This window comes from Rattus norvegicus, chromosome 5 (genome assembly GCF_036323735.1).
Source record: "Rattus norvegicus strain BN/NHsdMcwi chromosome 5, GRCr8, whole genome shotgun sequence".
Taxonomy (NCBI): Eukaryota; Metazoa; Chordata; class Mammalia; order Rodentia; family Muridae; genus Rattus; species Rattus norvegicus.
Genome location: NC_086023.1, coordinates 76,818,936 through 76,841,943, shown reverse-complemented (window position 1 = coordinate 76,841,943; position 23,008 = coordinate 76,818,936). Strand labels below are relative to the sequence as shown.

The window sequence follows — 23,008 nt, the reverse complement described above, 5'->3', positions numbered from 1 at the left end:
AATGATGGAGGGGAGCTGGGTCAGGGCGGAGAGGGTGTGCGCTTCAACAGTCAGGAGGCAGCACTTAGGAAACTAATTGAAACTGTGTGGGCGAGACCAGCAGGACTTCCAAGTCGATGGGATGGGAGAGCGAGAGAGAGGACTGGCTTTCTCTTGTTACCTTATAGACTCCTGTGGATGGACTTGGTAGCTCACAGCTTATTATTGCAAGGCGTAAAAGCTTGCTTTCTAGAGAACCTAACAAATCAGACCCGCAGTGCTGCAGCTGAACAGTAGAGGGCGATAAAGACTTGTGCTTGACGCTAAAATCCTGCACCCCTCTAGCACTGTCCCCCACCCCCATACCCCCCAATAAAAATGTCATGAAAGCTCTCTGGAGGTAGATAAGGATGCGGATGAAGCCCAAAGAGTGAAGTGAGTATGGTCAGAGTCACACAGCTCCTCAGTAGCAGAGAGAGAGCCTGGACCACCAGACTCATTCAAGTCACCCTGTACTGCTCTCGACTTTCCCAAAATCGCAGTTCCTAAAATCCAGATGCTTCACGCATCTGTTTTTTAAATTTCCTTTTCTCCTTGTCTTTAAGAGATGGTGAAGGGAAAATGAGCCACGGTGTAGAGGCGTACGTACATATGTACGTACAAGTAACATGTGACTGTCCCGGGTCTTCCTTCCCTTCCTGCCTCTGAATGAAGTCGGCGGGTTAAAAATGGGTGTCTCGGTTTCAGTGTATGTCCCGCCTCTTCTTGGTATGATCGTGATGCTTACCTTCAAGTCTTTGAAGCCCTGACTGTAAAGCCTGGTGCTGTTCACCTTTATGCCTCCAAGGCTGTCCCCAGAGTAGAAGAGAACTGATGTAAACTTGTTGCAAACAGTCTCCAGCAAGGAGCAGGTGGCTCCATCTGTATTCCTGTTGACTGTCTCAGCCCTCGAGGTTCTTTGTATCAAGTCCCAGCTGTGCCATAAATGGCATAGGTCCCTTCTCTGTCACAAGCCACGGTCATCTCATTCTTCCAACAGAGGTCATCACACCCATGTTACTCCTTCAGGAACAATCCTAGAAAGAAACGGATGAGTGGGTCAGAGTTCAACGCCCAAGAGTCTAGCAAGCAAGGACGCTGTATAAACTCGCTGTTGTAACACATTCTCAGACCATATTGAAAACCGGCCTGGTGGGCTGGGGAGATGGCTCAGTGGTTAAGAGCACTGGCTGCTCTGCCACGGGTCCTGAGTTCCGATTCCCAGCAACCACATGGTGGCTCACAACCACCTGTAATGGGATCTGATGCCCTCTTCTGATGTGTCAAAGACAGCTACGGTGTCCTCATACACATAAAATGAATAAAATATTTTTAAAAAGAAGAAAGGAACGGGCCCGGTATATGTAGACATTAGCTACTCTAGAGGCGGAGACAGAGGGATCACAAGTTCCAGGCCAGCCTCAACAACTTAGCAAAACCTTACGTTAAAAGGAGGGAGTGGGGATACGGATAAAGAATAATTCAGTAGTAGAGTACATATCTAGCATGCTCAGAACCCGGCTTTGTAAATAAGATTGATGCACATTTCTTTTTCTTTTTCTTTTTTTTTTTTTTTTCTTTTTTTCGGAGCTGGGGACCGAACCACCCAGGGCCTTGCGGTTGCTAGGCAAGCGCTCTACCACTGTAAATAAGATTGAAAAAGACAGCACTAGAAAAAGCACAAGTCAGAGGGCCCCAGGACCGCTGCTCTCTCTGGTGTTTTCTTCTTAACTAGAGGAGGTAAAAATCTCATCCCTTTTTAAGGTTTACAGAATTTGCCAGGTTCACCCTCCCTACATCAGCATAAGTTGCTCATAGGCTCAGGAATCCCAGTGGACCATCTAGGGCACAGAGCAGATAAAGTTCTTATCTCCACCCCAGGGCTCCCAGGCCCATGCTGCCAAGTCTCTCTTCCTCTCCCAGACACTCCTCGACGGGGAGCCAGTAGCGCCTAGCTAAGTAGGCGGGTCGGGCTCCTTGAAAAGAAGCCAAAATGGAGACAACTGGATGATGGTAGGGGGTCCCCAACCAACACAGATGACCTAGAGGAGGGAGCACCTCACAGCTCCAGCATCTCACAGCTTCAGACCCAGTTGTACCCTACTTGCCTACCACAGTACGTGCTTCCCCTTCTCCCCGCATCCAGCCTCCCAGGAAGCTACGCCTAGGTCCCCGCAGATAGGTTCTGTGTCTGTGTTTTCTCTGACCCCAGTTCCTGGCGCACAACCTGGGAAAGAAGACCTCACTCAGTCAATGTTTGCTAAATTGAATTGAACCGAGCTGCACGGAGGCCAGGATTATTGACCTTTCCAGGCAATGTTTTTGTTTTCCTGTCTTTGCAGGATGCACGGGGCACATTGGAAAAGGCAATTGGAGAGTGTGCCGCCGCGGAGAGATTACTGAGAGAGGGCTGAACGGGTTCAAGGAAGTAAAGATGAGAAAGTGTGTGGGCATCTGCAGGCATGGGAAGCAATTACTGCTCCCCAAACTTAAAGGCCCAGAGGAGGCTGGGGAAGAATGCGGCAAGCTGCCAAAAGGCAGCCGGTGGGCGGGGTGAAGTAAAAATCCATCCCACGCTCGGCCTGCTCCACTCTCCTATATCCTGATGTTGTCTCTTGTTGGTTGGACCCAAATAGAAGCCAAAGAAGCCCAGGGTACAAGCCATAAAAGGCAGCTTCTCCGGGCTTAGAGCAAAGGGGTTGAAAATCAAGAACATACGTGGATGGGGGAATGAGGAATACCCGACAAAGTGGCTTTCCCCAAAACACTCTCCACTCTACATTGGCATCAGAACTGCTTCTTTTTTTCTGGTTGGTTGGTTGGTTTTGAGACAGAGTATCTATATAGCCCTGGTTCTCCTTGAATTTGCTCTGTAGATCAGACGAGCATCAAACCCACAATGATCTACCTGCCTCTGCCTCCCGAGTGTTAGAATTAAAGACACGTTCTGCCTCCTTATAACAGTCTGTGGCCCTGTAATGGTTGGTGCTGTCAACTTGATAGAATTTAGAACTCATCTAGGAGATGGGCCTCTGGACATGCCTTTGGGGTTATTATCTTAAATGTATTAGTTAAGTGAGATAGGAAGACCGGTCCACTGTGGGTGGCATCATTCCCTGGCTGGGAACATGGACTGTATAAGTGGAGAAAAGCAGCAGCTCAGCTATTCATACCCCATTCACGATCACGGGTGTGATGTGATGAGCTGCTTCAAGTTCTTGCTGCCTTGACACCTTGGAACTATGAACCAAAAAATAAACCCTTATTTCCTTAGGTTGATTTTTGTCACAGTATTTTATCTCAGCAACAGAAAAAGAACAAAGTCATGCACCCTCTGTTCGTCTCTGACCCCTCTAAGAGCACTCATGTTCCATTTGTCTCTCCATCCTAATCCTTCTAGCCACCATGGATGTGTGGGCAGGCAAGAGGACAGATAAACCAAATCAGTTGTGGCTTTTTGCTTGGGAAGAGATCATCCAGAAGATGCCAGGCAAACTATCTCAATAAACTCACTAGTTTAACAGGGGTTAAGTCAGACTTTAGAACTAGAAGACTATTCCACATGTTCTGTGCCCACGTGCCAATCAAGAACAATGCTAGGGGGGTTGGGGATTTTGCTCAGTGGTAGAGCGCTTGCCTAGCAAGCACAAGGCCCTGGGTTCGGTCCCCAGCTCTGAAAAAGAGAAAAAGGGGAAAAAAAAAAGAACAATGCTAGGCTGGTTAGGGGGCTCCAATGCCACTGGTCTCGGAGGACACCTGCACTCAAGTGTGTCTACCCTTACATAAACCTATACACATAATTAAAAATAATAAAAATTGATCTTTAGAAAAAGAAAAGGCTTGCCTCTCAGGACCTCTGGATGACGTCCAGAGATAATATTTCATCAAATGGTTCTTTCAGGCTATATGGAAAAGAGTCTCGGATTTCCTAGGTGCTGCTGAAACAGCTATATGAGGGTACCTATTCTATGGAATTACCTTCTTGTATCGAAGAAATATGAGGCCCCATACTAATGCAGGCCAGTCCCTCTGGACCAGTACTTCCAATTCAAGGTTGTCATGTAAATCTCTCAGAAGAGAGAATTAACTCTCCTCACCCCCTGTCTCGAGGCTGAATAAGAAGCCACTCCCAAAAGTCCATGTCCTGAAACAACCGTTTGTTTGCAGTTTAGTTGTACTTTGCGTTTTTCTCCTTCCTCTCGAACATAGAGTCGCCTGGGACAGTCTGTGCAGTGGAAGTAGAGTTACACACGATGAACACAGCCCCGAAAGCCCACCCCAAGCCCCGCTGCACCCCATCTTCCAGCATGCCCATGCAAGTCTCAAAGCCAACTCCAAATCAAGCAAGAGGGAAGTCTTTCTGCTTTTCATAGACGAAACTACAAAGTCACATGGCAAAGAACGTGGTTGTAGAGGAGCCCAGGACGTAGACAACTACCCACGTCCCCATTCTCTAGGTGGAGCTGTAGTGGCCTGGTCCTCTTAAGAGCAGATACCGGTGACTTCGTTCACTTCTCTCCTCACATATAAACTCCATGAAACAAGGCCTCTTCATATTGCTAATCAGTACTCGCCGAGTGACTAAAAGAGTAAATGTCCCTCACTGCCTCTTCCTCAAGCTCTTACATCCCAAAGATGATATCTGAAACTAGGTGGCTCCGTGACTGCGGAACGTGACAGTCTGGGCTCTGTCCACTGTGGAGGTGACCACACACCTATCATCAGAAGTGTAACCATCGGAAGAGTGTGCTTCACCATGGTGCCTGCATCTGAAGAGGAGTGAGGTGGGGTGGAAACTGGTAAATGAATTAGGAGGTTTTGTTTTCCAGAGGCCAAGGGTGATACATGTAGATCTAGGAACAGAAAGCAGAGCTTAGAAAGCAGTGGGAAGTGTCGTGTGGGTTGAATGGAGAGACTATACCATTTTCTGTGGCGGAGACGGGACAGTATCACTGTGTAGGGCTTGGGGTCTGGGCAGCTGGGGAAAGCGCCAACAGATAAGGAAGAATTTTTATGGGACAAAACTTATCTGTCAGTTTGAGACTTGTTGCGTTTGGAAGCATCCATGGGACATTTAGGCGGAGGATCTAGTAGACAGCGAAACTTCCAAAGCAATATTCACTGTCAATTCAGCCTTCATATTCATCTCACTCACATACAATACCCATGTAAGCAAGCACTCCTGCACCTGCTAGACGGCCCCACCAACAAAGATCAGGCAAGCACCTCGTGGGTACAAGAAGCACACGAGCCAGCAACAGAAAATCAGAGTGAGCAGCCGCTTCTGCAGGGGAATGCCCCTGGCTTGCACACATCCAGCCAACATAAGTGTGCAAACCCCTGCCCTGAATGTGCACAGTGTGCTCGGGGCTAGAATCATGTAAGACAACATGAAAAGAGCCCCTGCCGACAAGGAGCTGGCAGTGGGAGGGCGGGGAGTTGAAATGTATTTCCCTAAAACCAACCACACCTAGGGCCCCTAGGTAAACACCCAGATGGGGTGGGGTTCTAGATAAGATCAGCCGGTTATATTTGAACAGACGGGTTGACACTAACAGGTCCTAAAGTTTCAAGACCCAAGAGTGTGTAGAATGACAATAAAGGACATTCTGGATATGGTGCCTGGCTTGAGGCAGGACTAAGGAAAGAGGTGAATATATATTATGTTGGTTTATGACAGCAGTTCTCAACCTGTGGGTCATGACCTTTTGGGGTCATAGATCAGATATCTTGCATGTTAGATATTTACATTACGCTTCATAACAGTAGCAAAATTACAGTAATAATTTTATGACTGGAGGTCACCACAGCATGAGGGACTGTATCAAACGGTTGCAGCATCAGGAAGGCTGAGAACTAGAGATGCATGGAAGGGGCTGGTCCATAGGAACACAAAAGGGGTGAAGACGGGGGTGAGGAAAGGAAATACCAAGTAGCACTCAAAGAAAGGATCCAGACTTGCCCAGAGCTGGCTATAGTCTCCCATGCTTTAATCCCAGCACTCGGGAGGCAGAAGCAGGTGGATCTCTGTAAATTCAAGGCCAGCCTGGTCTGCATGGATTTCAAAACATTCAGGGCTAGTGAGACCTTTTCTCTCTCAAAAAACTAAACAAACAATGATAGTAACAACAACAAAACCAAACCAGCAGACAAGTGCACAGGCTACCCTTCCCTGAGGCATTTTTTGGGCAGGGATCACAAAGATGCAGTTCTTAGAATGAATTCTAATTGGTTTCCTTAAATTGGGTAAAAATGGGGCTGGAGAAACGGCTCAATGGCTCAACTGAGTCCAGCTCCCAGCACCCACTTCAAGTGCTCACGACCACCTCTCACTCAGCCCAGCAGATCTTCAGTCCTCTTCTGGACTTTAAGAGCAATTACATTCACATGACTTTACCCCACATAGATCCCTAAGCATACTCGTATTAAAAATAAACAAATAGGGGGGTGGGGATTTAGCTCAGTGGTAGAGCGCTTGCCTAGCAAGCGCAAGGCCCTGGGTTCGGTCCCCAGCTCTGAAAAAAAGAAAAAGAAAAAAAATAAACAAATAACACACAGTGAAAGCATTCCTAATGCCGTGCACGGTGTCTGTAATTCTGGCCCAGGATCGCACACCTTAGTCAGTCCACCCTCGAAGCATACAAGAGGCAGACACTAATTATACCTGTGTGACAAACGAGCCACTAAGACTCACAAAGAGTCCCTACCTAGCACTTGCAGTGAATACCTCCCTTCAGAAAGCTGGGAGAGTAGAGTGGTGTTTCCTCAGAGAGTGTGTGCGCCCTGCCGCCAAGAGAGAGATGAGCAGGGTTGACCGACAAATGCCTTTCAGAGGTTTGCGGTGGCTGGGCCCATGGTTCCCAGATGCCCTTATTGGTGGACCAGTTTCACCCAGGAGTTGCTTAGCAATTAGAGTCATGACTCTCAGGCCTGGGCGAAGACCAGGAACTACCATGGTGAAGGGGCTCTTTGGACAGCTCAAACGCACAGCTAACAGGAAAATTGGTTTGGCGCAGTGTTTGCGCCGTCTTGGCGTCCTTCAGGTGTCTTCAGGCCAATGCAACTGCCAGGGCCCACATAGACCTTCCAAACCAGTCTCCTGAGGTGGGCTCCGTGACCCTTATTTTAAACAAACGTCCAAGGTCCGTTTACAAACATTTCTTTGGATCTGCCTATGTGCTAGACACCATCCCAGGCTTGGGGGTGTACTAAGAATAAGACCAACTATGTGTCGCTCTTAAAGAAACATGTTTTGTCTCAACTCTTGTAGGCGGGGTCTGAGAAACATTGCTTTAAGATAAGAGGGGGTGTCACCAGAGAAGGAGAAGGGTGGCAGGGATGGGAGAGTTGGCCAGAAAGAGAACCACAAAACACAATGTTTGAAGGTTTTGTAATGGTATCCGATACATTGTGTGTCTGTTTTTAAAATTAAAATAATAACAAGGAGCTGTTGTAGGGTAACAGGAGGCAATGTAGAACTGGGGTCCGGTGAGCAGTTTGCCTATGGAAGAAGTCAAGGATTGGTTAAAACCGCAGGGAGCCCTTACCCTGACTGCCTTAGTTATACGTTGCTGGTGACAAAGCCCCTTCAAAACACAGTGCCTGGAAGTGGGCACTGGTTTCTTTTTTATTTCTTATGATTCAGTGTGTAGGCAGGCAGCTCTAGTAATCTGCTTGAAGTTGCATGCTGGGTCTCTCCCCACAGAGAAGTTAATCTTGGCTTTCTTTTAGTGTTGAGGGAGGAGCCGGGGGTCTCTTACACGTTCAGCCCATGCACAAGCAAGGTACTGCCAGTTCCTGCTAGGCTTCTTCCATGGGTGATGTCTCAGGGGTTTCCCAAGGCCACTGGTCAACTCAAGATGGCGCCATGCTGAACCCACCATGGGAGAGAAGGACAGGTGGTGTGGACCCCTTCGACTGTCACTATTAGAATGTGTCAGCTATTCTGGTAAGCTCCTGATCCAGAGTCTGTTTTGTGTACTCTCTCTCTTTCCTATTTGGGATCTGGTGGATATGTTAAGCCCTCCCCTGGCTCCTGGGGATTCTTACCCATGGCCATGTAAGAATCTTCGCTGGGCTGCTGTCAAGGAACCACTGCCAGGGAAGCATCAGGACATGCTGGCCAGTGCTATAGTCACCCTGAGTTAAAGACATTCTCCTGTGTCTTTGGGGCATTTGTTTCTGGAGCAAAGTTGTGTGTGGGAGAGAGAAAGAGGGAGAGAGAGAGAGGGAGAGGGAAGGAGAGAGAACACATATGGTGCTGTGTTGTGGGTCTGAGACTGGAACTCATGTTGCCTTGCTTCTCCCCTTCTAGTGGATTGCATGTGCACAACTATCTCCGTTTACAGTGTAATGTTGTGAGTGCAGCTTTGTGTCTTATGATGTTCACCTAAACTGCACCACTAAAAATGCCCCACGCAATCACAACCCTTGCCAAATAACCGAGTTACAAGATAAGCAACGAGACGCGCTATTTTAATTTTCCCTCAGTCACTTGGTTCCTATCTCTAGCTATTATCAGCCATGCTGTCGTGACTCACTCAGTACAGAAGTCTTGATCTGCACTCGGATTTTTTCTTTCCTTCCTGTGAATGTACTGAGTCCCTGTTTTTACCCCCTTACATTAATGTAAGGTGTTCAAGGTTGCTTCGGTGTTCCTCAGTGAATAGCTGAAGAGACCGTTTTCTTCCGCACAGATGAGTGCTTCCCTCTGCTCCAGTGAAAAGCTGGCCCGGCACAGCCAAGCCTTTCAGAATGGGCCCGTTTCCTCTTGTTTGGTTTCCTCTCAGTTGACCGTCCTCATCTGTCCCCGTTTCCCATGCGAGTACACAGGACAGCCTAGCTCGGTTGGCTTTTCCTCAATTTTACCACAACTGGAGAAAACTATGCATATTCCCACGGTCGCCTTTGTCCAAACTATGGAAAACTGGCCTTTTCTTTACTCATAACTGGCATGGGCTGTGTTTGGGTCAGGAGCCCAACACAAACTACAAAGAGTGACCTCAACCCAGGGAACTTGAGAAACATCTAGATAACACTGTTAGGAATTGTTCCCTCACATGAACTGGCGTTTGAACTATGCACTGGTTTTATGTACATTCTTTTATATTACTCAAGCTAATGTAATGGAAAAAACTGCATTAGCATTCATAAGCCAAAGACCTAGCTTAGAGATGGGAGTGTAGCTCAGTGGGTAGAGTACTATCCTAGCTTAGACAGGTCCTGGGTTTGCTCCCTAACACTGCATATACCAATCGTGGTGTGGTGCTGCATACCCGTGATCCCAGAATATGGGAAGTGGAGGCAGGAGTATCGGAAGCCTAAGATCTTCCTTGGCTACCTCACATGGTTGGGGGGTAGCCTCAAAGATACGAGACTTTAGTTCAAAGACAAACAAGAACACACAACAAATTCGGTTTGACTAGAGCATGCCAAAAGGTACTGTGGCGCTGGGAGCACAGTTCAGTGACTGTGTGCATAGTTCAGTAGTAGAGAACTTGTTTAGCATGCCGAGACCAAGAGTTCAATCTCCAGCATCAAACAAAATATGCTAACTGAGGGTTAAAGAGATGGTTCAGTGGTTAAGGGCAAAAACTGCTTTTCCACAGAACCAGAATTGGTTCCTAATCCCCACATCCACAACCACTGGCACCCTAACTCTTCTGACCTTCAAGGGTGCCAGCACTCACCTACATAAACACATAGACCACACACACACACACACACACACACACACACACACACACACACACACACACAAATAAATGAGAGTTCGCAGTTGACATGACAGATTGACACAATTGTATATAATGTGTTGATGTGTGAATTTGGGGAATATAAATGCGGGAGGAGGGGGGTCCCTTCACCTACCCGTTCAAACAAAACAGATCACTACAGACTGTGCAAGAAGAGAGAGACCTAAAAGCCAACCAAATGTGCTTACCCAATAGTGTGAAGGTGAAGCATTGTCACGGGGGCTGACAGAATTGGACAGCTTCCTGTGGTTGTGACTGCTGTCGATTCTAGACTGCCATGAATGAGACACAAAAGGATTTTTACCCTCTCATTATCGCCTGGCAGTTCTGATGAGGATTTTACCGGCTGTGTTATTGTCTGTCCTTCTGTCTGAAAGTGGAGGTTACAGCCCCAGAGCCGGTTTGAAAACACCTAACTCAGCAATGCGGGCAGCTGATGAAAGGGTGTGGCCTTCACCTGCGGGTGACTCTGTTGTGGAGAATGAATGGGTGGGGAGCTGGGGAGCTGTAAAGCCCTAACTCCTTTGGCTGCTTCAAGTAGGCAAGACATTGAGATTGCATCTAGACACCCAATCCAGAATTTTTTTTTCTGCCTTTCAGGGGACATTACCAGATGCATTTCATCCTATCTCTCTACATCACTGCAATCTGGCTAATGACTGATCACTGAGCAAGCCAGATCCTAAAAGGATTTTGACCAAGGACTGTTAGACACAACAGAACTCCTTTTGTTCAAGGGGGACAAGCAAACATGAGCTGGCACGTGGGTGCTGGGAACCAAACCTGGTTCTTCTGCAAAAGCAACAAGTGCTCCTAACAGCCCATCCATCTCTCTAGCCCCACCATCAAGGGAGGGCAGGTATGGCAGCTGGAATATGGAGCACCTACCTGGTCCCGTGGCATCCATGGGCAGGAAGCAGAGAGGGATGAATGTTGGTATTCATCTGGCTTGCTCTTTTCGTTTTGGTCTGAACCCCCAGTCACTGGCTTAAGATGCCCGCACTGAGGGCAGGGCTTCCTACTCAATTAACCCAGTCTAGAAATTCTCCTACAGATATGCCTAAGGTTTGTGCCCTTGGCGATTTTACACAATCACAAAGTATGAGCCCTTTTTGAAAAACAAAACAAAACAAAAACAGGGCGGGGAGGGGGAAGGGGGGGAGACAGTCACAGATCCCTGGCATCAGGAAGAACTTTTAGGGGATTTCCAGAAGTCTTCCAAAGGGCAAATGCACATTAATAGTAAAACGAAGATCAAACAAGGGTGTGAAGTAGATAAAAGCACCCAAACACCCCACACAACAGGAGGTTAGTGGACTTGTGGCCAGTGAGGACCCTCTGGGAAGGAGGAAAGCTTGGAGGGGAGAGTTAAACCCAGTGTGACCTCAGCCTTGGTGGTCTGAGTCCTTGCAGAAGGATGATGTGAGTAGCTTTCATTCCTCAAAGGGGAAGCAAGCAAGACACTTGGGCTAATGCTCGGGCTGCAAGGACCAAGGCTGTGGTGATATCAAGGACCTGAGAGAAGCTCGAGAAAGGTTGCTGTGGTTTGAGTTTGGTTTGTTTCCTCCAAAACTTGTGTTGAGACATGATCCGATGTGTAGTGATAATGAGAAGTGATGGGGTCTAAGAACTGACATCTTCCTCACAGGATTGGCTTAGTCATTGCCCCCTTCCCACCCCCACAAGAACTGATGATACAGTAGTACTATATGCCTGTAATCCTGCATGCTACCCAGAAGGCTAAGGTGGTAGGAGGAGTTCCAGACCAGCCTAGGCTACAAAGCCAATTCCAGGCTACTTTGAGACTTTGTTATAAAACAAAAGGAAACAGCAGATGGGTTGTGCTGGTGCAGACCTTTAATCCTAGCACTTGGAGGCAGAGGCAGGTGGATCTTGAGTTCCAGGTCGCACTAGTTTACAGTGTGAGTTCCAGGACAGTCAATGTTACAGAGAGAAACCCTATCTTGAAAACCAAGAAGGAGAAGGAGAAGGAGCAGAAGGAGGAGAAGGAGGAGAATGAGGAGGAGAGAGGAGGAAGAGGAGAGAGAGGAGGAGGAGAGAGAGGAGGAGGAGAGAGGAGGAGAGAAGAGGAGGAGGAGAAGGAGGAAGAGGAGAAGGAGGAGGAGGAGGAGGAGGAGGAGGAGGAGGAAGAAGAAGAAGAAGAAGAAGAAGAAGAAGAAGAAGAAGAAGAAGAAGAAGAAGAAGAAGAAGAAGAAGAAGAAGAAGAAGAAATCAGCCAATGGTTATAAAGTAAGGCAGCCCTAACCACTACCCTGAATGGCCCTCTTCTCACTTTTTCTGATGTGACTACTGGAGAGCTGCATCTTGGGAAGCAGAGCTAGGAATGAAGAAGCACCATTTGTGTGCAGGGTTCTCTGAAGCACTGCTTGGACATCCTGTCAGGGAACCCTAGAAGCCTCATCCAGCCATGTCCCTTACGTGAAGATGATGTGCCTTGAAAACTCGGCTGTCCCCCACCGAACATGAGCCCTTTAACTTCACGTGTGACTCATGTTTACAGAGGCATCGCTGGACGGCTTGTTTGTATCGTGATGCAATGGATGAGTGTCCTATGGAAAAAATGAAAAAGCCATCCCAGCAGGACGCCAGGGCGCAGTTGAGGAAATCCTGTGATGTGTCATCTGTGCAACGCTAGAAGGTCACCAGAGCACTGGGCGGCCCAGCAGCAACTCTGTTCTTGAAATGTCACCAGGAGGTGGAGCGCAGTGTTCTGGGCACAGATCAAGTTTCTGGTGTCTCAGGGATGAACTGGAAAGCCAAGCGAGCCGAGTTCTCGGGAGATGCCTTTGCCTGCATGTAGTTCCCACAGAGGCCTGGGCACCCGTGTTCTCCCACTGGCTTCTCCCACCACAGTGCTGGAGCTGCTGTCAGGAAAGCATCATTCCCGACCCCGAGGTGACTGTGGCCGTTTCTCTTTTATCCTCATCCAAAGCTCTGTTTCCTGTTCCACCCTCCAACCATGTGAGTTTCCACTGGGAGTTAAGAGGGCTTGAGGCAGGGCACCCTTCCAGCACCGTCTCCATGACTGTGCCCTGATGTAGCCTTGGCATGTCAAACAACTGGTGCTTTGCTCTTGAATAGTGGAAACAAAAAGCAAAATAATTTTACGAAAAAAAAGTTTCACATTCTTCCATGAGACGCAACACCTTTATTGTTAAATAGGCTGGAGATCACATGGTACAAAATTCAGAAGACACCAAAATGTTTAGGGTAAAAGGTAGACATTCACCCTCCCTTCACTGACTGGTCCAGTTCCTCCTAGCGAGGTAAGGGCCTCTCTGGGCTGTATATCTTACCTACTTTAATATGTTTATTTTAAGGTCTACTCCCCTTAGTAAACGTCACCCCTGTGATTACTGCCCTCATCACTCCCTTCAGTCTTGTCACATGATTAGCTGCTATTGGCCTCAGGAGAGAGAGCCAAGGTCAAGGGCAGAGAGCCTGACATCTGGAAGTCTTGTCTGTAGGGGATACCCAGTCTCCATCTCCTTTTCCTTTACCCTCTGCCCTTTTGTTTGGTGAGGTTAGAGTATGGCCAGGACACCTGAGAAACCATTCTCTCAGGGCTCTGGAAAGTGATAGTACCCATTTCAGGAGAGATCATGGCTTAAACATGGCAGCCATAGCTCAGGCTTCCTTCCTCTGGTTTCTCTTTGTCTTGGTTTCCAAAACCTCAGTACATTAAGTTTCCAGAACAGGACCCCAAAGTCCTTCAACTTACACTTTTGCTTGTCCAAACAGCAGCAAATTCACAGGGTCAATTACAATCTGGTTCTATCAGCTCTGAGATTCATCCCTGAGGGGCCTGCTCAGGCGTTCCTGAAGGCTGCAAGCATTCTGAGAGAAATGGTCAATGCTGCCTCTGCCTAGAAGGACAGTCTGAAGGGCCGGCTCACCTTCTTGTCAGGGGCAGCTGCTACATGACTTTCAACTCTTTATTTGAATCTGTAATCACTGTGAAGTAGACCAGGAACAGCATTTACCTCTGGATGTCTTGACAGGGGCATTTAGCTGACAGGAAGCTGGCCATCTCTGACTGGAGAGCAGAGTCCTTCCAGGGGTGGTGGAGAAGGCTCTTGTCTTAGGCCTCAATGGTCTCTAACTTGTCTGCCACTTTCTCCATGGTTTCAGGCGTCCTTCTTGTATCCCCCAAGTGTATCGGGATTGGCTGCTTCCCCTGTTAGAAGAGTCTGTTCCTAAACCCTGTGTGAATAACTCCCTCTTATTCTTTAGGTCTTTGTTTAAGTGATTAAGTTTCTCAGTTCTGTTTAAGACTGCTGTCTACAGTATCCAAGGAGGGCCTTAAACCACTATGCAGCTGAGGATGTGACCTTGGGTTTGGGTGGTTTTTGTTGTTGTTTTTTTTGAGACAAAGTCTCACTGTATATTGCTGGTTGGCCCAGAACTTAGGGAGACCAGGATGACTTTGAGCTCACAGAGACTCGCCTGCTTCTGCCTTTAGGGTGCAGGGATTAAAGGGATGTACCACTCTGCCAGGCAAGCTTGACTTTTGACTCTCCTACCTCTCTACCTTTGAGTGCTGGGATTATAGACATATGCCTACTTTGATGCAGAGCCGGGCTGAGAAAGCAGTAAGTAGCCCTCAGGCTTCAGAATGCCTCGTGTGTGGTGACCCCAACCATAAAATTACTTCTGCTGTTACTTCATAACTGCAATTTTGCTACTGTTCTGAGTCATAATGTAAACATATGATATGCAGGACATCTGGTATGCAGCCCTGCAACCCACAAGTTGAAAGCCACTGAAATAAGGCCTCGTGCACATTAAGCAAGCTCTCTAGTGGCTGAGCCATTGCCCCAACACTTGCTTATTGTTCCTCCTATCTCCCTGCGTCAGAATACATCTCCCAGAGGAGAGGGAAAGCTGTTTGTTTTGTTCACTGTCACTGGCTTTTCTCAAACATGTACAGCAGTACCTGATGCACAGTAGGTGCCCCATAAATACTGAATGAACGCTCTACGTTTGAGGGGTCTTGGAGTTGATGAATATTTCTTTACTGATACCTGACCACTTCCTCCTTTCTCTTTTCCTGGGTCAAGGACCTGCCACCCACAGCCACCACAGGGCAAAGGCCTGCTTGGTTCTCCATGGAAAGCTTCTCTCTTCTTGTATGGGTATCACCACTCTTCCTCCCTTTCCACGTTTCTTTCTCTTGCCAACATTAACACTTGCTTTATTTCCCCCCTGACAATAGAAGAAACCAAGCTTCCTGTAAAATGAGAGCCTGTGAACGCAAAGGACATCTTTCATATGCATAAGATACCTTCTATAGCTGCTTTTGTGCCCCTAAATGCAATAGTGAGACCCAGCCCCATTCGATTCCTTGCTCATTAGTCTTCCTCTGTACACCCATTGGGTTGGAATACAGGAAGCTGCTCGTGTCCAATCATTCTGACCCACGCAATGGCAACCTTCTGTGGTTCAACCTGGTGATTTTATTCTCAGTGGAGGCCCTCCAAAGCACAATGCCATAAGCCTTAATTCTTTTCACGTGCTCCATCAACACCACTTACCCGTCCCCCTCTGTTCTGGAACCCCTCGTGAGCTTGCATCAACAGCACAAATAATTCATAAGCATTAGCAAGTCAGCGGGGAGCCCTGCCAATCAATCACTGTCCAGATTTCCTGAGTCTTGATGGGAATGACTGATGGTTTGTGGTGCTTTTTCCAGTAAACTCTTCCCACTAATTCTCCCAAACAATTGCTGCTAGGCAATATCAGGCACTGGATATTCTACACAAATGGTATCTTCCTGGGGTGGCTGCTAAGACCAGACCCCTCCTCCATCAATCTGATCTATCACTAGTGGTGAACTTTTAGCCTGCTTCGGATCTTCCTCTGTCATGAAATCACCCCTCAGTTGGTTGCTTGGGGATTTGTTCTTATTGTTGTTGGATTTGGGGACCAGCACCACTGAGACAAAGAGCAAACTAATTTTTTGTTTTTAGTTTAATAGCAATAGGGCTGTTCCTGGGGCCCCTGCTTTGCTCCAGCAAACAGCAGCAGGACTATTCCCTCACAGCCGAGGCCTGAGGGGTCTATGCATTGTGTGTCTCTAGTGAGTTGTGACTCTGCTCCTCCCCCAAATGCCTTCCTGGGATACCATTTATCTACATGAGTTCCTTGGGCCTGGATCCATTCTCAAGGGCTCGGTACAGCCCTATTCAGACTGGGCCCCATTTGCTTTAGAGCTGGCTAAATTCAACGGTGAAGATTACGTGACCATCCAGAAAACCCATTCACATAAGATTGGGCGTATAGACTCTAAGATCACCTGTCATTTAGGCTAATAGAATCATGCTAATCCAGCTGCACCAGATTAAAAGGCTGGTCTTTAGTATTTTGGCCCCGAGAACAAAACAGTAACAGGAGACCAGAAGGGTAAAAGCAGTCTGCGGTCTACAGGACATATCAAAGGAGGGAAAGCAAGGCACACACAAAAGACAGACGAAAAGGACAGCCTCCTCTTCTCATCAGTCAATGGCTAGCTCCTTTACATTCGAGAGTGTGTGTGTGTGTGTGTGTGTGTGTGTGTGTGTGTGTGTGTGTATGTGTGTGTGTGTAACAGATCATAAAACCTGCTACCCAGCTAGAAAGTGAGTGGGCTTGGCTTCAGATCCCCCCCAGTGTCACCAGCCATGAACCCACTCCCAACTGTTTTCCATGAAACTGAGCTAAAAACTAACAAAATGAAACCAACTACTGTAAAGATTGGACAAAAGTTCATGGAAAACATTGGCCGCATTTGAACTTAATCACAGCAGTTTGGATAAACACAAGACGAAATTAATTTAATTTTTTGTATGTTTATTTCAGGAAGGGATTTTCTTCATTGTGTGTGTTTTTTAAGAATTCTGTTTTCTTTTTAATGATTTATCTATTTTATTTTATGTGCACTGGTGTTTTACTTGCATATATGTCAGGGTAAGGTTGTTGGATCCCCTGGAAGGAGAGTTAGAGACAGTTGTGAGCCACCATGTGGGTGCTGAGAACTGAACTCAGGACCTCTGGAAGAGCAGTCAGTGCTCCTAACCGCTGAGCCATCTCTCTAGCCCATCTTTGTGCTTTTGTTTGTTTTCTTGAGACTCCGGTCTCTTTATAGAGTCCTGGAATTTGTTATGTAGATGAAGCTTGACTTGAACTCAGGGGCAATCTGTTTATAACACTAGGATTAAAGATGTAGGTCACTATAACCAGGACTTTGTGTATTTACCGTCATGAATACAACATCAAGACATTAATCAACTTAAAAAGACAAAAAACTAAAATGTAGAAGGTGGCCATGGTGACGGATGACTTTAACCCCAGTACCCAGGAGGCAGAGAGAGGCAGAGTTCAAGGCCAGCTTGGTCTACAGAATGAGTTCCAGGGTAGCTAGAGATACATAGAGAAACCTGATAGGTTGGTTATTCGTCTGCCAGTGAAATGAGCCAATGCAAGCCAGATTAGAATACAGTAAAGGCAGGTTTACTGGGAAGCTGCTCTGGGGGTTGGAGGGATGAAGTCACTGGTCCCAAGGACCTAGGCCAGGGAAGTCACCATTGTTGGGGGGGTAGGAGGAAGTGAAAGAGAGAAGGGGTGTGTGCAGAGGAGGAGTAGAAGAGGGGGAGACAGGGAGAGATGGGAGGGAGGGAAAGAAAGAGGGAGAGAGGAAAAGAAAGAGAGAGGAAAAAAAAGGAGGGAGGGGTGGAGGGAGAGGGAGGGAGGGAGAAAGAAGAGGCAGACCAAAATGTCATGAGCCTCTGGCGGAAGGGCAGCTGGGCCTCTGGGCTGGAAAATTCAAAGTTGGGGACAGGGTATGCCAGGTAGGGACTGAAGGATGCTGGGAGAACCTGGTGGCCAGGTCTGCTTTGGTATGTAAAATATGCACCTCAGTCCGTTGTCCAGAGATCGGAAACCAAACAAAACCCTGTCTCAAAAAAAAAAAAAAAATCACATAGTAAACAGCAAAAACACTTAGCAGTTAGAATATACATTTAAGGGGGAAAATCAACTCCAACACTCCCCAAACTTTATTATTATTGTTATATATTTTTCCTTGTGTTGTTTTTTGACACAGGGTTTCTCTGTGTAGCTCTGGCTATTCTGGAACTCTGTAGAGTAGGCTGAGCTCAGACTTACAGAGATCTACCTGTCTCCACCTCCCAAATTTGGGGATTAAAGGCGTGCGCCACAATGCCTGGCTTTAAAACTCTATTCTTTACATTCTTGGTGAGTGTGCCCGTGTCACCTTTCCACAATTGTTTTGAGCTTTTTCGTTCATCATTCTTTTCATGTTGCAGCATACTTCCATAATTTTATTTATTTATTTATCGTGTGTGTGCACACACGTGGTACGTCAGAGGACAACTTGCAGGAGTCAGTTCTCTTCCACTCTGTGTGGGTCTTGGGGGTTGAGTGAACTCAGGACATAAAGCTTGGCTGCAAGTACCCTTACCCACTGAACCGCATTAGGGACCCAGCGAGATTTTATTGCAATAATTACTTCAACGAATTTATCAGAACACAACTAGTCATTACTCTACCTTTTAACATCCACTTTGTTTCCAGTTGGGTGTGTATTCTTTTATTATGTTCCGAGCTCTATTATGGTGATTTCAAATATGGAATTAAAAAATAATATTGCCGGGCGATCCTGGCACACGCCTCTAAGCCCCTATAAGGAGGCAGAGGCAGGCGGATCTCTGTGAACTTGAGACCAGCCGGGTCGACAGAACGAGTTCCAGGAGAAGCCAGGGCTACACATAGAAACACTTGTCTCGAAAAACAAGCAAAATTTTAATTAATTTAAAAAAACCTTCTAGCGCTTTTCACTGAAGTTCTCAGCTATTTTTCTAGCTCAGATCTGAGAACATCGATGAGCAGAGAAAAGGTAACACAAGGATTTATTTCAGCAGAGTAAACTGGACAGCTCTAACAATTCCCAGGTCCCTCGCCTTAGCAGTCCGAAAGTGCTAGAGAATGATGGATAATTGAGATAGGCACGTCAGAAATGAGTCGTGGGAAAGGGCTTAGTTAACTGGAAAAGATTCGTGCTTTCTGTGTGCAAAGCCCTGAATTCAAGCCTCATCAAGGGGAAAATATTTAAAGTGGACTGAATAAATTCACGTTCTTTTCCTTCAGTCCCCACACTCCCCCGGATCCAAGCGTAGGCATTTGTATTATTTAGGGCACAGAGAGCGCAAGGCTCTGGTAGCAGATCACACAGCAGCTGGTAGAGGACGTTGTGTGCAGTCAGCTGTCTCTGAATTCCAAGTCTTCCCATCATGCTTGGGGGAGGAGGGTGACCCGGCACTCCTGCCTAAGAGGTAGAAGACTGATGGCCAGGTGGGACTCAGCCGGCAGCCTAGCCAACCTTCCTAGGGGGTTCTTCCTTCCGGACGCTGGGCTCCCTAGGCTCCGAGCATGCCCAGTGCTCCCCCCCCCCCCCCCCGTCCGACTAGAGCTGTCCTGGCGCCGGAGCTCCAGGTTTTGCGAGCGATCCTAGGCGGGGCCAGGACAGTGCAGTCCCTAGGACTCCCGGCTCTGTCGGAATTCCCCGGACGCGGCGTTCAAGCAGCGCTGGCAGTGGTGCGCTACCTTGGGACAGGGACTGGGACGTCAGGCACGGCGGAGGGTCTCATGGTGACATGGGAACAAAAGGTTCTCAGGATATCTAGCACCCAGGTCTTAACCATCTCTCCATCCTTTTGTTAACATATTCATTCACCAAAACGTTTTTAGTTCTAACTGGAAGCCTAGCGTCCTTTAGAGGCTGGGTCTCTTGAGAGGCGGAGCCACCGAGCTGACACTGAAGGGTGGTACTCCTTAAGGGGGAATCTAAGTCCAGAAGACAGCCGGTAACAGACTCCAGCTGCCCCTCTGCTCGCCTTTCTGTTTCACAGGCACAGAGCTTGCGCTCATTTCTACACCGGCCTTTTCGTCCCGAGAAAGCTTCCTCCTTCAGCTGTGTGATTGAATGCTATTTGTCACCTGATCTGGTTGTTCCACCAGCTCTCACCGGGCCACTCCTTAGCTTTCTTGCCTGGCCCCTTTCCCCTGTTCTTAAGAATTTTATCACCTAATACACTGCATTGTTTACGGACCTGTTGTTTGTTTCGAGAAACTCCCTTCCAAACTCCCAACAAGGGACTGAAATTTTGTCTATATATTAAGTGTGAAGAACGTAAGTAACTGTTGAATGGATGAGTGATACTGTTTAGAAGGCGATAAAGGACTTGGAGAGGAGCAAGAGGTCAGGGCTAATTTAGAAAGGTAGCTGGAAAGGTACGAAAGGTACCTGAACGATTAGAGGGCGCAGGGCACCAGCAAAGCAGAGGAAAAGGCGTCCTACCCGGAGGGAAAGGCAGTGTAAACGTCTCGAGGCGGGTCAAGTTCAGAGGGTGTGATGGGGAGGAAGGTGCAGTCTGAGCGCAGGAAGGCAGGTGTGGGAGGAGGCGGAAGAGGCCGGCTGGAACGCCGGCCACTAGGGGCCCTGAAGGCTTTGGGAAGGGCTAACCTTCCTGGCGTCCTAGGGCCAGCAAAGGAGCCCCGCGACTCCCAACTCAGCCACGGAGCCGCTGGAGTCGGCGCAACCCCCAACTCAGCCACGGAACCACCGAGCAAGGCTCGCTGTCATTTCAGATTCGTTGTGCGCCAAGCTCTTGCCATTCCTAGGCATGCAATCCCGGAAAGCCAAGCACACAGTAGGTGTTCAGTAAATGCTAAAGGGAATGGCCGTGTGCGTGAGCCAGGGGACTTGGAAGTGTGCGGGAGTTCGGCAGGTGGTCCGCGGAGGCCCGTGAACCACCCGTGAACTGGCTTGCCCCGGGCCCGCCCCTGTCCCGGGTCCCCCGCCCCGCGCGCGGGCCCATCGCGGCCACAGCCGGGCCGGCGGGAGCCGCCCGCGGGCTGCACTGGGCATGCTCAGACAGCGGCCAGGTCGCGGCGCGAGCGAGCTTCCGCGCCGCCCGCCCGCGCGACCTACCTGGGCGCCCGGCGCCCCCGGATGCTGCAGGTATGAGAGACTGGGTCCTCCGCGGGGAGGGTCGGAGCGCGGGCTGCCGCGATGGCGGACACGCGGGGCTCACCCCACCCCCACCCGGTCCGGGGCTCGGCGGACACGCGGGAGGACTAGTGGGAGTGCTGGCAGCCCTGGGTCCCCGCGCCACGTCGGGCATCCGGGGGGTGCAGGCCGGGATCACCTGGCGGGGCTGGGGCGGGGCGTGGGCGGCAAAAGGCTGGGCATTCTGGACGCGGCGGCGCGGGCGTGGGCGTGAGCTCCAGTCTGGCCGAGCCCTGGGCTCGGCGCCGAGGTATCCGCAGCCCAGCAGAGGGGGCGCACGGCTGCGGGGATCCAGCTTCCCGTAGTCCGCGAGGTTCAGCCACTCAGGGCGAATTCGCCCCAGATTGCAAAGATGGCATTTCCTGGGCCTGGCACGAACTCCAGTGCCAAACCAATCCTCCTCGTTCCGCGGGCGAGCGGGGTGGCTTCTCTGACAACTTGCGGTGACTCTGCTGCGTTGTGCGGGGAGAGAGAGCGCCCCGGAAATCCTCGCCCCGGGTTGCTGCTTCCTAAACTTATTACGAACTTGAGAGTTGCCTTTAAAAAATTCATGAGAAGTTAAGATAACTTGGCACCTGAGTGTTCCGTGAAGGTACAGGGAACTTGTGGTTGGGAAATGCGAGACCTAGGTTCAAGTTGGGCTCTTCCCCTTGGCCAGTTGGTGACCTTGGACGAGTCGTTTAACATCTCTGATCCTCCATTTCCTCCCCTGCACGCAGGCAGTAATATTGCCCACCTCGCCTGGCTGGTGGTGGATTAAGTAGGATAAATGGTGTGGAGGTGTTTGGCTCCGTGCCCGGCACAACGCAAGCGAGCAGTTGGCGTGATGTGATTTTAATTCAGTTAAGAGACCCTCGTGGCTCCCATTTCGTCAGGAAGGTAGAATTAGGCAGTCATTTTCTGGGTCTGTGTTTGTGCCCAGGAGACGTCTCCTGAGACTAGCGCTGGTGAGCTGAGAGCCTCTTGTTTAATGGCAGTCTGAGTTCAGAAACTCCAGAAGTTGTCACTCTGGCCTCACTTACAGAAAGAACTATTTTTGCAAGCTGATTCGTGTTGCAAATGTTGAAGCGGATGAATTGGAAAACCTGGTTGGGAAAAAGATGCCTGTGTTGCAAAGCTCTCATGCTTATTAACCTTATGCTCTTGGATCGGGGTCTGTTGGCGTCTCACAGCCGGTTTGAACATTCTTTGTGGTGGGTGCCCCTTGAACATTATAGAGTGCCGAACTGTGCTCAGTAGCAGCCCGATTCCAACTCTGCCTACCAGGAATGCCTCTATATATTGTCTGGGTTTGAAGTGCCTCCCCACCTCCCTGCCCTCTCCCCACTCTTCCTCCTTTTAGTAGAATCAACTGAGATAGCCTCTGCTTTCTGTGTAACCTGGGCGGGCAATGAGGATTTCGTCTGGAGGGTTTTTTTTTTTTTTTTTGGTTTGGTTTGTTTTGGTTTGGTTTGGGTTTTTTGATAACATTGAAACTTCACCTTGCGGAGCTGTGCTGGGTATGTGGATTATCTCATTTCAGCTTTACAGGTCTCCCTCTGAGACTAGTGTCATGCCCATTGAGGCTCTGAGCAGGCAACTGTACCGCCCTGGGCATGACTGGAATGGAGGAAAACCAAGGTTTCTGGTTCTGGGGGACAGAGCTTTTTCTTCTGGATAAGACTGCCATGTGTGGTGTAGAAAGGCCTTACACAGATGTCTTTCTTGATGATTAAATCAAGATCTAAGTTGTATTGGAAACTGGAAGCATTAACAATGGTAAGCTATTTTCTGACAGAGAGCAGGCCATTCAAGTTAAATATCCTAGACTATGAGCGTTCCCATAAATCCCAGCATACAGTTAATGGAATAGCAGTCTGCTGAGAATTAGAATAGAATAAAACATGCCTAATACTCTGTATTGATCTGTGTCGTCCCTGGTGATTTGTCTCCTCCAAAGACTAGTGCATGCAAATTAGACACGAATGGCAGATGGGAGGTTACTGAGGGCATTTAGAATAGCTGAGGCTTGTCTGTGAGCAAATGTTTCTGTTTGGTTGGTGCTGGGCTGTGGGTAGGCAAGACTGGTGAATAAGCCAAGGGACCCCTCCACCACAACCTGGAATCCAGGGCCAGATCTGTGATGGGCCAAGATCTCAGCTCGAACCTT

The 23,008-nt window shown here is 48.6% G+C and overlaps 1 protein-coding gene and 1 long non-coding RNA gene across 4 annotated transcripts in view; one reads left to right on the top strand and one right to left on the bottom strand.

The window, feature by feature from the left end:
* Positions 1–573: 573 nt before the first annotated feature.
* Positions 574–21,584, bottom strand: LOC134486937 (uncharacterized). The gene is made up of 2 exons (XR_010066520.1): positions 20,782–21,584; positions 574–1,055 (listed from the first exon to the last, which is right to left on the bottom strand). It is a non-coding gene; the product is annotated as an uncharacterized LOC134486937 (long non-coding RNA).
* The window catches only part of Ptpn3 (protein tyrosine phosphatase, non-receptor type 3), a 118,898-nt gene continuing 115,249 nt past the window's right edge, over positions 19,360–23,008 (top strand). The window contains exon 1 of one of the 3 annotated variants that reach the window (XM_017593736.3): positions 19,360–19,481. Coding sequence is in view for 1 of the 3 variants with exons in the window: in XM_001059757.6 (XP_001059757.1) it covers positions 20,203–20,500 (298 nt within the window). In the remaining 2 variants the exon portion in view is untranslated. Of the gene's footprint in view, positions 19,482–20,180; positions 20,501–20,722; positions 20,812–23,008 lie in introns of those variants that run through there. The other 2 variants (XM_001059757.6, NM_001100754.1) reach the window with 2 other exon arrangements.